Source organism: Sorex fumeus, unplaced genomic scaffold (genome assembly GCF_029834395.1).
Source record: "Sorex fumeus unplaced genomic scaffold, SorFum_2.1 ptg000037l, whole genome shotgun sequence".
Classification (NCBI taxonomy): domain Eukaryota; kingdom Metazoa; phylum Chordata; class Mammalia; order Eulipotyphla; family Soricidae; genus Sorex; species Sorex fumeus.
Genome location: NW_026606094.1, coordinates 27,470,760 through 27,486,467, shown reverse-complemented (window position 1 = coordinate 27,486,467; position 15,708 = coordinate 27,470,760). Strand labels below are relative to the sequence as shown.

General features: G+C 42.6%; 1 protein-coding gene across 3 annotated transcripts in view; it reads left to right on the top strand.

Annotated features, from left to right (window-relative positions):
* The first annotated feature begins 9,662 nt into the window (after positions 1 to 9,662).
* The window catches only part of LHFPL3 (LHFPL tetraspan subfamily member 3), a 609,123-nt gene continuing 603,077 nt past the window's right edge, over positions 9,663 to 15,708 (top strand). For all 3 annotated transcript variants that reach the window (XM_056118003.1, XM_056118005.1, XM_056118004.1), the window contains exon 1: positions 9,663 to 10,235. In XM_056118003.1, coding sequence (XP_055973978.1) covers positions 9,800 to 10,235 — 436 coding nt within the window. In that variant the 5' untranslated portion in view covers positions 9,663 to 9,799. The remainder of the gene's footprint in view (positions 10,236 to 15,708) is intronic.

Sequence of the window (15,708 nt, the reverse complement as noted above, 5' to 3'; positions counted from 1 at the left end):
CATATGTGCTGCAAGAGATCAAACCTGGGTCTGTAGTGTGGAAGATACGTGCTCCACTTATTGCATGATTTCTCCAGCCCTAATAAATTTTAAAATTTTACGTATAGTATTTCTTCCTTTAAAATCACCGTGTAGTCCTTTTTGTAGTTTGTATTTCCTTATTGAAAGTATTAACTTGCTGAGTAACCATTGAACCCTTAGAGTTATTTAAGGAAATAATTTCCTTTTATTATTTTTTAAAATTGAAATAGGTATTATACTTCGTGTCTGCTAAAACTAGCATCTGGGCTCTTTCAAAGTTGATTTCTCAATAGCGATTTTTCTCCAAGTATGAGTTAGATGTTACTGTTTCTTTGCAAATCCAATCTTGTTCAAAAGTGAGCATTTCAGACACTACATTGTATAGCAACTACAGATTCTGATTTTTCACCTTTTGAGGAATTTTTTTCTAGTCACTTTGTTGGAATTAATTAACAGAATCTGTCTCACTAAAGGTGTGTGGGTACTGATTCCTCTGCTTAGGTTTCTCGGAGAGCCCGGTTTAGGTTTTTCTCTGCTTAGGTTTCTCGGAGAGCCCGGCAAGCTACCGAGAGTATTCGATATGCCAGACACAGTAACAACAAAGTCTCCAATGGAGACGTTACTGGGCCCGCTCGAGCAAATCGACGATCAACGGGAGGGCCTTTTTTAAAATTTTAATTTTAAAAAATTTAATTTTTAAATCTTATTTTTCAGCCTGTTTTCTTAGGAATTTCTCTTGAAGATAGTTCAGTGCTCAGAAAATGATTTGGGCAGAGGCTATGCTCAAATACATCAAATCTTTAGAGTTTTATTCTATGACAATAGATTCAGAAATTTTTAAGTCTTCCTTACTTTTTTTTCTGCACAAGAACATTTTTTGTCTCTCTTAAACGACTATGCCATTCCTTAGATACTAGAGATATATAATCTCTTCTGGAGAGATTGTCTAGCTATTCTAATGTGCTCTCATTCCCTGGGTATCCCCATCAAATTTTGGATTAGTATAGTGTTTTTTCTCAGTGGGAACTCAGGCTAGCCGCACTATGGACTTTCTATAGTCTCTTCCAACTGAGCTTGCTAATTTCAATAATAATGTTGTTTGGCATGAGCTTTTGTATTCCACTCCAAATGAATTTTTGTATTCCTCTTCTGGCACAAACAGATGAGTGGCATTTATTATCAGTCCTGCCCTACTAAAACAATGTGATAATTAAGTAGGGCAGGTCTGGGGGAGGGAAGGGGGAGGGGTAGAAGGTGGAGAGCAAAAAAGGACTGTCCTAAACCAGACCAAAGGTTTTCCTTCTTTTTAAATCCAAATTTCAGCAGTCCTTCATAAACCTCTTAATTTTCTGTTTGCCTTTGGACAAATTTAAGAGCCTTAAAATGGTTGTTATGACTGTAGCACTGTAGCACTGTCCTCCTGTTGTTCACCATTTTGCTAGAGCGGGCACCAGTAATGTCTCCATTGTGAGATTTGTTGTTACTGTTTTTGGAATATCAAATATGCCACAGGGAGCTTGCCAGGCTCTGCTGTGTGGGCGGGATACTCTCAGTAGCTTGCAAGGCTCTCCGAGAGGGATGGAGGAATCAAACCTGGGTTGGCTGCATGCAAGGCAAATGCCTTACCCGCTGTGCTATCACTCCAGCCCTGTTATGACTACTGAATGCAATTTTATGCTTTTTTGGGGAGGGGTATACATTGATTTTATCACACTGTTGCAGGTGTCTCTGATCCCCCAAATAAGTCTTCGGTAAAAAGTTAATTTCATAGGAGGAGGCCTGAAGGCAAAATGGAAATCACTTTTGGAAGATATGTTTACACTCTCCTTTAAGAGTCTCTTCCTCACTGTATAATGGAAGAACTAATCTCCATTTCCTCACTGGAGAAGACTGAACTTTAACCTGCAATTCCTGTTTTACGGTCTTCTGTGATAACCTCCCTAACTAACCTTCCTTTTCTTTATCCCAATGTTCTTTGTAGTAGCTAAGGTACTTGAAGATCACATCTAAAACCATGTAGGTAATTCAGTCATTTTTTTTTTCTGGATTCCATTCATAAAAATAGGAAGCTCACATGTCATTAATAAATTACTCCTTATTTTTCTCTTACCCATATGATAGTTGATTGTTCAGATTCTGAGGGATCCAGAGAGATACAGAATGATTTCTTTTACCTCCTGACAGTCATGAGTAATAACCAATTAAGTTTTATTCTTTTAAAATTACCACTGTACATTTTCGTATTATTACAACAGTAATTTTATGGCATTGCCATAAGTAGACTAGGGTTCAAAAATAAAACAAAGATATTATATATTTATTACTGAGTTATAAACTAGGTTCAGAATTAGACATAGAAAAAAATTCCCTGAGGGCATATTTCCAAAAGTAGTGATTTTTCAAACTGGTAAGACAATGTATTAAGGACCTATGACATTATAAATATGTGTCATCACAGGTGTGATTCCTTATTGATCTATCTTGGTTCTTCTCAAGTTTTAAAAACACTATAATCTGGCGAGAATTTGCAATAACATATATTTTCTTTGAAAACTAAAGAAATTCTAATATTTGCCATTTCTTGCATATACCTTGACAAAATCATACAACACATATGAATATTGTCAAATGAAGAAATTAACTATGAATTTTGGTTTCATGGGTAATTTTTGTTGGTTTTTCCATGGTGGTGTAGGGGGCATGACAGATTCTTAAATTAAAAAGTGAGCAAAATGATGTACTTATCCCAAATGAAATAGTCTAAACTATTTAAACATTTTCAGGAAACATTTAAAGAGTTGTTGTCTTTTTAAATTTCTTTTAAAAGTATTTTATTATTATTATTACTATTATTATTTCTGGCTCTTGGGCCACACCCGGCAATGGTCAGAGGTGACTCCTGGCTTTGCGCTCAGCAATTACTCTAGTTGGTGCACAGGGGACCCTATGGGATGCTGGGAATCAAACCCTGGTCAGCTGTGTGCAAGGCAACCATCCTACCCACCATGTTATTGCTCTAGTTCAAGAGTTGGTGTTTAATAAGAGGACAGATGTGATACTTTTGATTAAAGTTCTTGACTTCATTTGCTTGTGTAGGAGAATAACATGTATCTAATATATTGACTTTGGCTTCCTTTTCCTTCAGTTTTTGGGCCACATTTGACAGACCTTAAGGTTTACTCAGGGCTCTGTGCTAGGGATCACCTCTGGCAATTTTTAGAGGACTATATGCAATGTCGAGGATCAAATTGAGTTCTGGTAACACCACCATGCAAGGTAAGCACCTTAACCTCTGTCCAATCTCTTCTGCCCCACTTTAGGGTCTTTTGGAAGAGAGGGTGCCACTCCTGGCAGTACTCAGGGCTTAATACTGGCTTTGGGCACGGGGATCACTCCTGACTATATTGGGGACCATATGGGGAACCGGAGATAGAACCTGGGTTGGCTGCATGCAAGGCAAGAGTTCTACCCACTATACTAACACTCGAGCCCTAACTTTGGCTTTTTTAATGTCATGTTTTATGCACTGGAGTATGAGATGACCAACTGCAAGCTTTATCTGAGCAGAAGTTTTAGAGATTGTTTTAGATTTGCCCCAACAACTTCTGCTATGTTCTTATGTAACACTATGTTACATAGGAACTGTTCCTTCTACTTGGATCATGAAATGAATAAACAAGTCCACCTGCAGACAGGCCCACCGTCTGAAGCAGGAGCTGAGCCAACAAGCAATTATCATGTGATGAGGTGTGGGCTTAAAGTAAATGTTTGAGGTGAAAAGCCACTGAGAGTCCAGGTAGCAAATATGAACTTATGAAGGCAGTAAGCCTCACTGACAGAAAAAACAAATTATCCAGATTAATAATTTTTTCTTAGTCTAGCTGTAAAAGAAAGCATCAGTGGACTTTTTTTATATTTAGAGAGATGTTTGGGATGTTAACACTTAAAGTACATAAAATATGACTTAGATTCTTAAACCTCTGAACCTAAGGTCTGAGAGATTCAAGTGACTGCCAAATAGAAGAGAGAAGTATTTTGGACAAAGAGATCTTTATCAAAGGCTCCAAAAAGTGGCTTAAAATGTCACTGTCACTGTCACTGTCCTCCCATTGTTCATCAATTTGCTCAAGCGGGCCCAGTAATATTGTGAGACTTGTTATTGTGTTTGGCATATCGAATACATCACAGGTAGTTTGCCAGGCTTTGCTGTGCAGGCGAGATCCTCTCAGTAGATTGTCGGGCCCTTTGAGAGGGGTGGAGGAATCGAACTCGGGTCAGCAATGTCGGCCGCATGCAAGGCAAATGGCCTACCCGCTGTGCTATTGCTTGTAAGACCCAAATTAAATAAGTTTGAAGAGGAAATTCCAGGAAGGACATTTAGAAAGAAAGGCATTTAGAATGAAAAGAATCTATGAGTAAAATAAGTGAAATATATGGTTTTAAAGATCAGAAAGACCAACTAGAACAAAACTAAAAGAGAATAGAATTATGTACGGAATTTAAAAGTTTAATGTCCATGAAAAACTTTTAAAAACTCACACTTCACATGACTGTCCTGTCTTAACAGAGTTCTTTACTCGCCTTTAGACCAAAATGTCCTGAAATCATCAAAGTTACAAGAAAGATTCTTTAATAAGTTACCAGAGGGATTCTTCTTCTAGCAGACTGTGGAGATGATCAGCCTGGTGAAGAACAACATGCTTCAAATGGGATCTGAAGAAGGAAAAAGAACATATAGAAGTGGTATTTTCACACAGAATCCAACTCAAAGTTCAGGAAAAGAAAGAATGACTGAAAAGTCATTGTCTAGTTCCCATTTCTCTCCAAGTGAGGCGCTCACATCTCACTGCAAAGTGGTAGAGATTACGCTGCAGTGAAGTCAGAGTCTTGTGACCAATTTGATCTTGATTTGCAGGGGACGATAAACTCAATTCATCTGATTGCCATCACTTACCTAGTGACTGATGAAGAGGTTGTTCCTGATTTCTAAATAGCACTGAAAGAAAACTAAGGTGAGGGGAGGACTGAAGGAGATCCTTGGAGAGAGCTCAGAGCTTCATTATTTGAATGTTTATGCTCTGGAGAGGGGTCTGACTTTGATGTTCATAATGACCTCAGAAATCAGTATAGAGGTTTTAGAAATCATCTCTTTCTCCATTTCCCAAGGTCAAAGCAATGACTCATGTGAAAATACTAAGTACTCATTGCCTGACAAAAATGAAAACAATAGAATTTCAGAAGGGATTCTCAATTTTAAATAAAATATCTGTTTCATCAGTTTTATATCTCTTGTTAGATCTCACCTCATTTTAAAGTTCTGGATTTTATCTTTTTTGTAATATCATCTTGGAATAGTATTTGGATAACAGAATTTTATTTCAGGAAGGGACCTTAGAATTCATCTGATGCCTCCTCTCCCTCATACGAATACTAGAGGTGTGGAAATAAAATCCCCCAATCCTCCCCTCCCACTCATTCACCAAGTGTCTCAGGCAGAGATAGTCCTAGGGGTGGACCCTCAAGTCCTTTCACCTTAGAGTCTTTCACACTTACTGCAGCACCGTAGCACTGTCCTCCCGTTGTTCATCTGATGTGCTCAAGTGGGCATCAGTAACATCTCCATTGTGAGACTAGTTGGTACTGTTTTTGGCATATCCAATACATCATGGGGAGCTTGCCATGCTCTGCCATATGAGCAGGATACTCTCGGTAGCTTGCCGGGCTCTCTGAGAGGGACAGAGGAGTCGAATCCCAGTCGGCCGCAAGCAAGGCAAACGCCCTAATCGCTGTGCTATCACTCCAGACTGTGACCATATTATGACAGATTAATTTGGGATCAAAACATTTAGTTCACTAACTCACCTAGAATCTTTTATAGTGTTTAGTGTGTAGGGTTACACAGTTCAATGGCTTTTCCTTCATTTTGAATGTTCACTAACATAATTTGGGGAAAGAATGGGTCTCACTACTGACCCTTTGTGGCAGAAAAAAAAATAGATTTTTCAAGAGGGAAGCTTTGAGTGTTCAGTGTTTCTAATTCCATCCTGTCAATGACACCAACTTCTTCTAGTTGTTTAGCACATATGAATCATATTATAGTTTCAAAATACTTTTCTATCAATAGTAACTTCTTAACATGAATCGGGCTAATTTTATTATTTCCTCTTCCCCATACCAGCTTTCTTGATGACATTGTATTTGATGAATGTTCTAAATTACTTAAATGCTTAACTGCCTGAATTCCTAGAGACTATAGATATGCTAGACAGAAGTTTTAAATTAAGGACCTATGGGATTGTTGCCAATGGCAAGGTTAGGAGAAGGTTTTGAAAGGATTTGGGAAGTTTAGAACTGTCTTTGTTGATGACAGGTTAGGTCATCCTGAGTTGGAGAAGTCTTGGAATATTTTCCTGAATATCTGTTGTGTTGCAGAACAGACTAAAACTGGGGGCTGGCCATTGGCAGCATTCTTAAATTCATTACAGAGTAACCACAAACCTCAAGGAATACCAGCTCGAATTTAATTCAGCAATACACCAGTACTATTCTGTTTCTGGCTGTTGGCAAGAGTGGACACCTAGGGTCGGGTGTAGAGATTCCGAGCAGAAACCCAAAGGCAATTGCAAACCTGGAATAAGAAAAAGGCTCTCCTGAGCATGACTCAAATAGAAAAGCTCTTTGAACCACAACAGGTTAGTTAAGCTGAGTCACTGGCTACTCTTCTTTGTCCTGTAAATGGTGTTTAATCACTGGGGTTTAAACCAGGCCTTTTGGACTCTCAGTCTTCCCCTCTCCACAACCTTTCCTCTTTACCATCCATGAGAAGTGGCAAGACAGCTTCCCAGCATTGATTTTTAAGATCACTTCAGACAAAGGACTGGGGTTATAGGTCTTTTGAGAACTTGGGAGAGACAGTAGAAATAACTGTCAATTCTTGCTGTTAAGGTACCCCTCCCTGCTTTTCAGACACTGCCTTGCATGATGGCCCCTATAAATCCAACTACCCTCACCTTTCCTCTTTTTCCTTAAACTCTTCTGATTTTTCTGATTTACCAAACACTTGGAAGTTCAGACAAACAAAATGTAACAGAATTTCTGACCTTTCAATGCCACCAATGCACTGATGATGCATCATCACATATTCTATTTTTAGAGACTTGCAAGTGTTATATTGGGCTGGCTCATATTCAGGTCATCCACTCCCCCACCCCCAACACACACTCCTCAATTCCCTCTTTACTTTTGCCTCCTAAATAGTGCTCAGGGTGGCCTGGGTCCAGCAATGTTGGAGCCCCACATCCACATCTACTGACACCCGTGGTCGGGGCACATGGTCCTGGGGAATCCAACTTGGAGCCTCGTGCATTTAAGATGCACCACAGACTTGGGTACCTCTCCCTGGTCCTCCTTCTGATTTTTAAAAGAATTTTTTTGAGTCTCCAACTTTATCAATAAGAATTTTTTATCACTTAAATTTGCACATCTCATGCTGTTTCATTTTGTCTTTTTAACTTCCTAAATTCTGTCTTTGTTCCTCAACTGTAACACCTGAATTTCAAATATATGGGAAACAAAAACCACATGTCAGCACTTTTGAAAATTTATTCCCAGTTTCACTAGTGGTCCTTATTTTGTGTGCCCCCCATTCCAATTCCATGCTCCCTTATATAATCTCAAATCTTCAGATTCACAGATGAAGTCTTAATCATAGAGCATGACCTCTCTCGCATATTAATTGCCACATATGCAGCAAATACCTTTGCAGACATCCTCTCCAGAAACCATTCTAAACTTTCTTATCCTTTCTTGGGATTTTCATATTTCACCCAGCATATCAAGTTTTCCATTGCACTTGGAAGATGGTGGGCTGACGGGGTAAAATGAAAAGATGGGTGTCAAGAGGGGCCATTCATGCCTTTGCATTATAATAAGGATCTAACTAAACACGAACTCAGGGTTGAAAATTTAGCAGAGTTCGCTTTTTTTTTTGTTCTGTTTTGTTTTGTTTTGGGGCTACACGTGGTGTTCAGGGCTTACTCCGGGCTCTGTGTTCAGGGATCTCTCCTGGCAGGTCAGAGGAGGTTGGATGGAGAGAGGACCATATGGAGTGTTGGGGATAGAACTAGGGACGACTGTGCAAGGCAAATGCCCTACCGTTGTACGTTCGCTCTGGCCCCAGAATTCTGTTTTCAAATGCCTAGTAATTCAGTGATTATCATATAGTTTAGGATGGTCAGTTGCCTAAATCTGTTGCTGTGTTTGAGGGAATGGAGTACATATTTCTTTATGCTTCAGATTCAGCAGGACCTCCACCCCTGCAAAGCAATCAATACAAATAAAGATTGGAGTTTGAAAGGTGTGTTTTGTTAGAAGAGCGACCAGACAAAAATTGGAAACCAGTAAGGTAAAGGGACAGTACAAAGGGTGCATGTGAAATAGCAATGCCCCATGAAAACAAAAAGAATTCAACGGACAAATAATTTTTGGTGTGTGTGGGGGGGGGAAGTGGGTTACTTTGAAAATAACCCTGGTTATTGGAGCAGTTGCAAGATACCTGAACTACGTTGCCGAGATCCTCATTGTTTCCTCTGCACCCAGCACAGTGCTCGGGCCATAGATGTGTGTAACTACCATAATGAGGCCAAACGAGCCAGGTTTTGGGTAGACACTGCAGTTCTGCCATCCGGTCACTCCCATGCCCCATGGATCCCATCTCTGGCCCGGTCTCTGGAGTTTGAGGATAAAGGGCTTAAGGACACTTACTGGCCATTGACTTCTCGCCCTGTTCAATCAGGCTCACCCTCCTTAAGGCAAAGGTGAAGAAGCAACTCGTCCCCCGGAGCAAGTAATTAAATGAGCCACTGGGCCACCCCAGCCCACACCAGGCCACCAGGGCCGTGAATCGCTCACGTCCTGGTGGTACTGGGTACCCTTTTGCAACTTCTTTCCCCACCTGGCTGAGCCTAGGTAAGCAGAGAGTTGGGGGGCGGGGGCGGGCGGAGAGGAGGGCCCAGGCAGGGTGGCTCGAAGGCTGCCCCGAGCAAGTCTCCCGGTGGCCACTGCTCCTCATCAGGTGCTGCCCACACATCCCCTCGCGCCTCGGGCCGAGACGCAGAGGTCGAAACACGTGTCTGTGCGGCTCGGTCCCCCCAAGCTCCGGGAACCCGCCTCCCGCGCTGGCTCCCCGGAGAGGTCCCTCCCACTCTATCCCCAAACTCCAGGACCGCTTCCCCAGGGCACGCAGGGCCCAGCAGGAGGGGCACCCGGCGGGTGGCAGCAGGCCGGGCTGCGGCGCGGGCGGGGCGCGGGCCGCGCGAGGCGGGAAGCGGTGTCGGGGGCGTGGGGGCGCCAGAGCACGCGCGCCACGCCGCTGCCCCGCGCGGGATCCGCTGCCCGGGCTGCAGCTGCGGTGGCCAGAGGGGCCCGAGGAGGGCGGACGGGCGGGCGGGAGCAAGAGCAGGAGGAGGAGGAGGAGGAGGAGGAAGAGGAGGAGGAGGAGGAGGAGGAGGAGGAGGAGGCCCGGGAGGCCGTGCGTGGCAGCTCGAGGGGGTGCACGGCGCCCCCCGCCCCCGCCCTCTTTCCGGGAGCGACGATGCAGAGTCTGAAACTGGCGCTGCTGGGCTGAAGGCGGAGGCAGCGGAGTTGCAGCGCGCGCCGCTCGGTGAGTGTGTCTCCCGGGCGCCGAGAGCGGGGAGGGGGGAGGCGGAGGACGAGCCGGAGCAGGAGGAGCAGGAGCCCGAGCCTGAGCCCGAGCAGGAGCAGGAGCAGGAGGGGGAGAATGCCCGGAGCCTCGGCCGCTGCCGCCGCCGCGATGCTCCCGGCTCAGGAGGCTGCCAAGCTCTACCACACCAACTATGTGCGGAACTCGCGGGCCATCGGCGTGCTGTGGGCCATCTTCACCATCTGCTTTGCCATCGTCAACGTGGTGTGCTTCATCCAGCCCTACTGGATTGGCGACGGCGTGGACACTCCGCAAGCCGGCTATTTCGGGCTCTTCCACTACTGCATCGGCAACGGCTTCTCCCGGGAGCTGACCTGCAGGGGCAGCTTCACGGACTTCTCCACGCTGCCCTCGGGCGCCTTCAAAGCCGCCTCCTTCTTCATCGGCCTCTCCATGATGCTCATCATCGCCTGCATCGTCTGCTTCACCCTCTTCTTCTTCTGCAACACGGCCACCGTGTACAAGATCTGTGCCTGGATGCAGCTCACCTCCGGTGAGTACGCGCTCACCTCCACGGAGGCGCGGGGTTTGCGCTGGAGCTGGGGACTGGGGGACCCCCGGGCGCCCGAGCCCGGGAGGGGCGGGAGTGGGAGGGACCCGGGCCGCGCACGCCGCGGGGTGCCCAGCAACTTCATCCTCTCGGGCCGGGAGGGGGCGAGTGTGTGTGCATTGGGGGACGGGAGCCCTGGAAGGCCCGGAACCCCCGGGGTTCCCCAGCCCTGGCACGTGCGCACCATCCCGAGGCTTTCCAGAGCCTCCCCAGTGTCTAGGACGAGACCCAGAGGGGCGCGCTGGAGATTGGGCGGCAGCTGTGCCGAGCGTGCAAAGGACCTCGAAGGGTGTGTGTGTGTGTGTGTGTGTGTGTGTGTGTGTGTGTGTGTGTTGTGTGTGTTTGGGAGGTGAGGGGGACGACTTTGCACTAAGAGGCACAAATCGGCTTTGGCATGGCGGTTGTGACTAGAGTCCGTCTCTTGGGTCGTTTCTGCCCCTGCTGCTGCAGGGTGACTGGGGTCCGTATGTGTATGTGTGGTGTTGTGTGTGTGTGTTTGTTTCTCTCTATCCCGGCACTTATAACATGTTTATTACCCTTCTGGAAAGCGAGACTTAATTCTGTCTTGGGTTTCATTGACCCTTTTAAGGAAAAAAATTAAAGCGAGACTTAATTCTGTCTTGGGTTTCATTCACCCTTTTAAGGAAAAAATTATATATATAAAGATTCCTTAGCAATTGCCCTATTGTCAAGTCTTCAAAGGAGCTTTCCTGTCCAGAGCAAAGGTCCGTCTATTCTGTCTTTCTACCGAGAGAGGTCTCGAGGGAAGCAAGATGTCAAGATCTCATTCTGGGAGCTGGGCAGAGCAGAAAAACCCAGACTACATTAGCATCTTATCATCACTCTTTGCCCATGATCTGTTTTCACGGTTGCTCAATATCAAAGTACCCCACTCCCCAGCTTCCAAAGTTTTAGCTCAGAAGGATGGGGTTCTGCAGAGTCTTGGAGCAAAACTGCCTGTTTTTTCTGGCTCCCATGTGGCCACTTCTCTCTCTCTGCTAGCCTCCTTAAGTTCCCTCCCGTCCTAAGACACATTTCATCTCCAGTCACTTTTATACCCTCCTGTTTCAAAATTATTGGGGTCTATCTGATTGTATGGGTCATTTAGTGGGGGCATGCAATGTCTCAGACAGCCAACGTTTTTCAAGTGTGTTTGGATTTTCATTGCCCTAAGATGTTACCATCAAGGTTTTCTAATTACTCCTTTGCTAGGTTTTCTGGAGGATAGGTTTTTGATCCCAGTTTACCAGCCTGGTGCAGTATGATTAAGTCCTTAAAGGTGTTGCACAAGTGTCATGGCTCATGACTGTGTGTATGTAGCTGGATAAAGAGAAGCTGTGGGAAACTCAACTTGTATGGAAGTATGTCCTTTGTATCCCAGCTATTTTGACTTGCCTTGTACTATGAACATGGCGTGTAAAAGGCAAGAAATGAGCATCAGTGTAGAGTCACCTCCTCACAAAGTCTCCTGAAATGTGAGCATTCTCAGCTTTTTGTTCTTTTTTTTAACCTACACCCCCAGTTCTTAAGACAAGCCACTCTCTATCTCTTTATGTTCACTTTTGTAGACATTTCACAAGTGCATTAACTTTGAGATTTGAAATAAATTTGTGATTCTAGTAGTTCTTCACACCTGGCTCTGGTTTGACTTTGAAGATGCTAGGACATGGAGGATGCAGATGTTTTAGAAAAAGAATTGACCCTGTAAGCTAATTTTAATTTTTCTAAGTGAAATGACCTATTTAGACTGGTGATTCAAATTAGATTGTTTTTCAAAGGTCTGAAAGTAATTTGCAGGTGATTTCTCAACTTCTCACTATCCCTAAATATTTTACGTTTATGAAATTTTATACTCTACTTTTTTTAAGGAAAGATAAAAGTCTATTTTTGTGAAATAATCACCAACTTTGAAGTTAATACAAATTGAAACTCTTGTAATACTTTTTCTTTTCTCTTCCTGGGATAGAGTATATCAAAATCATTGTGTTAGTAAAAAATGTCATATTTTATGATATTTTACATAAATATGCATCCTGTTTCTTATATGTCAGGATAAAATGTGATGATGCCTTTGTACTAAAAAAAAAGGAAAACTCACTTGCTATTTTTGTGGTGCACGCCACAATCTTAATTTGAAGGCATACTTTTTTTTTAGTTGAATCACCGTGAGATACAGTTACAAAGCTTTCATGTTTGAGTTTCAGTCATACAATGATCAAACACCCATCCTTCCACCAGTGCACATTTTCCACCATCAATATCCCCTGTCTCCCCCTGCTCCTTATCCCAACCTTTCCCCCTGCATCTATGGTAGTCAATTTCCCCCATACTCTCTCTACTTGGGCATTATGCAATATTATGCAATATAGGTACTGAGAGTTTATCACGTTTGGTCCTTTATTACTTTCAGCACACATCTTCTATCCCAAATGATCTCTCCAACCCTCATTGACTTAGTGATCCTTTCTCTACTCCAGCTGAAAGGCATACTTTTAAAACCATTATTTGTAACATATTTGGTGTCTTATTTCTATATAAACCACAAAAGGACCGTTTTGTTTTATTAATTAACTACATGAATGAATGAGTTCTCATATGGCAATTAACAACCAAAGTCAGTACTATCTACAGCTGTCTTAAGGAAAGGGATAAAAAGCTATTTCCGAAGAATGTCACATTAATGTAGTTTCCAGTTTTCATTTAAAATCTCATGACAATAGAAAGGACTATGATATAGTGTTTTGTAAGTTACTTGTAAAGCTCATTTCTAACTTTTCGACTGTTGTTTTTTGTTTTGTTTTTTTTTTAGATTGTTGTTTTTAATGTTCAGACTTCTCATACTTTATAACTTTAAGTATATCCAGGCTAATCTCAAGTGTAATTTGCTGTGAAGAATAGCACTTAATGTGTGATTTGCTTACTGGGTACTGCTTAATGCTCATTGGAAATCACATTATTAACTTGTGTATTTAGTTACCTATATAGCTTTAATATGGAACCATTATCAATTAGAACCTGTTAGAACATAAAACCTAATATGAAATGGTAACATTAAGATGATGAAGCAGGAGACATAGTTTTGGCAGTATCACACCAAGAATTATTCTTTTTATGATTCTGAACAATGAACTACAAAAAGTAGTTAATTTATTGGACCTGAAAATGATGTTGTTCTTCTATCTAGATTAATGGTGATCTTATGAACACCTGCCTTCTCTTGCTCTATCCCCTAAATAGTTATTAACCTTAATATAGTGAAGTGACAGAATTAGGAGCTAATCTGTCATACTACCTTCAGATATAATCCTATGCTTATGAATCATGCTTCATACAAAAACTGAAGATGTAAAATAATATAAATAATAACAATCACAGATACAAGATTTTCTACAGAAAGACAACTTCTCTCTGTAGAATTCAGAAGAAAGACTTTCTTCTATGTTTTCTTTAACACTAAAAAGTAGGTAGAACTGTAATTGGTCAAGCAGGGTAATAAAGTCAGAGTTTAAAACATTAAGATAAGGGGCCAGAGTGATAGAACAGTGGGTAGAGTGTTTGCCTTGCACATGGGTGACCCACGTCCCAGCACCCCTAGAGTCCTTCAAGCACCACCACGAATAAGCTCTGAGCACCACTGGGTGTATCCTCCCCTAAAAAGGAGGAAATATTAAGATAAAAAGGAAATTTTGCTCTAGAAATTGTTATTTTCTGCTTTCATGTTTTTGTCCTTTAAATCACTATTTTAGTCGGTTTTCAGGTCTATGAAGAGTCAAGCCTTTAAAAGTGTGTTTTGGTTTATTTTGTGTGTGGAATTTCCTGAAGTTTGGCGTTAATCTTTATTGGAAAAAGAAACACTGCCATTAAAAAAGTAAGACAAAGCAGTGGGACAGAGTTTAAGGGTTTATAGCCACCCACAGTGGATGTCTTGATTGAAGTCCGTTGATATGGAGGTGTTTGCTTTCATTTGTGAAGAGCACTTGATCTCAGTTGGTCTTTCTTAGTTAAGACAGAATAGGAGAAAGGCTTGCATTTTCCAGATCCCTTACATCTTGTTCTAATAAATTACCAGTAAGAAAGGCCATCAAGGGGCTGGAGGGATAGTAGTAGGTAATACTTTTGCCTTGTATGTGACTGACCTAGGTTACTTCCCTGGCACCACATAGGGTGCCTGAGCCAACCAAGATTAAGCCCTGAGCCCGGGTATGTCCCCAAAACAGAACAACCACCAGAATGGCAAGTCCTTGTGCCAAGGGTTAAGGATATATCACTTTCCAGAACAATCCAGCTTTAGTTTTCCCCACATTTTGGCCAGGGGTTCTGCTCCGCACATGCTCTGGATTCAATCCCTGAAACCACATGGCCCCCTGAGCACGTGCATTAGCCCTTTGAGCTATCTCCTCCACCCCTTCTCATGATCATCTTAGCCAAATTGTCTTTTTGAATTTTATAACTGTCATTGAGGTGAGATGAGAATCCCCAGAGGAAATCACAGCATTTCTTAGCCTGCAAGAAGAGCCTTTGAAATGTTATTCTTTCCTCTCACTTTTTTCTTGTGCTCCTTTCTTACATATTCTCAGTATTTGCAGTTACAAATGTGTTTTCATTTGAAGATCTGCATTCTCTAGACCTTGAAAATTCTGTAAAGCATTATCTGTTCTTCTTGATATAGTGGACAGGTCAAGATCATGGACACCAGTGTAAAAAGATGTGGGTTTGAGAGCTGGTTCTGATGTTCACTGATTGTTTGACCTGGGAATTACTCTTTGTATTTCTGGTGCTCATTGGCAAAGTGGCCTTGTAATTGTATTTATCACAGGAGAGTGGTGGTGTAAGGATCAAAAAAGCTTTTGTGTGTACTGAGAACAGAGCCTAGCACAACGTAAACAAGTACTCTTGAGTGTTAAGTATGGTTACTGTTCTTTTGGGGGAGGGGTTGTGTGTGGGGGGAGGGAGGGCACACTTTACTGTACTCAGGTCTTACTCTTGGCTCTGTGCTCTGGAGTCATTCCTGGCAGAGCTTGAGGAACCAGATGTGGTGCTGAGGATTGAATGTAATGTGAGATGGCCTTGTGCAAGGCAAGTGCTGTACTCAGTGTACTGCAGCCCCTAAAATAAAATTTTTATTGAATTAATGAAGTTTTAAAATGAAATATAGCAAAGAGTGGAAGGAGTGATTTAAAATCTCTTACATGCCTGATTGAGAAGAGAAAGCTGTATACTTTGAAAGCTATGGTTCTTCTCTTTCTCCTCGGTTTGTTGCATGAGAAGTACTTGCACTAAAGATAGTCTTGTCATTTCTTTAATGACAAGAGACATGACTTGACAGTCTCATGCCTGAAGAGTTGATTCCCCAACGGAAGGTTTTCTGATGCATGGGTAATGGATTTTATTTCAATACTGGGATATAACCAGTTAT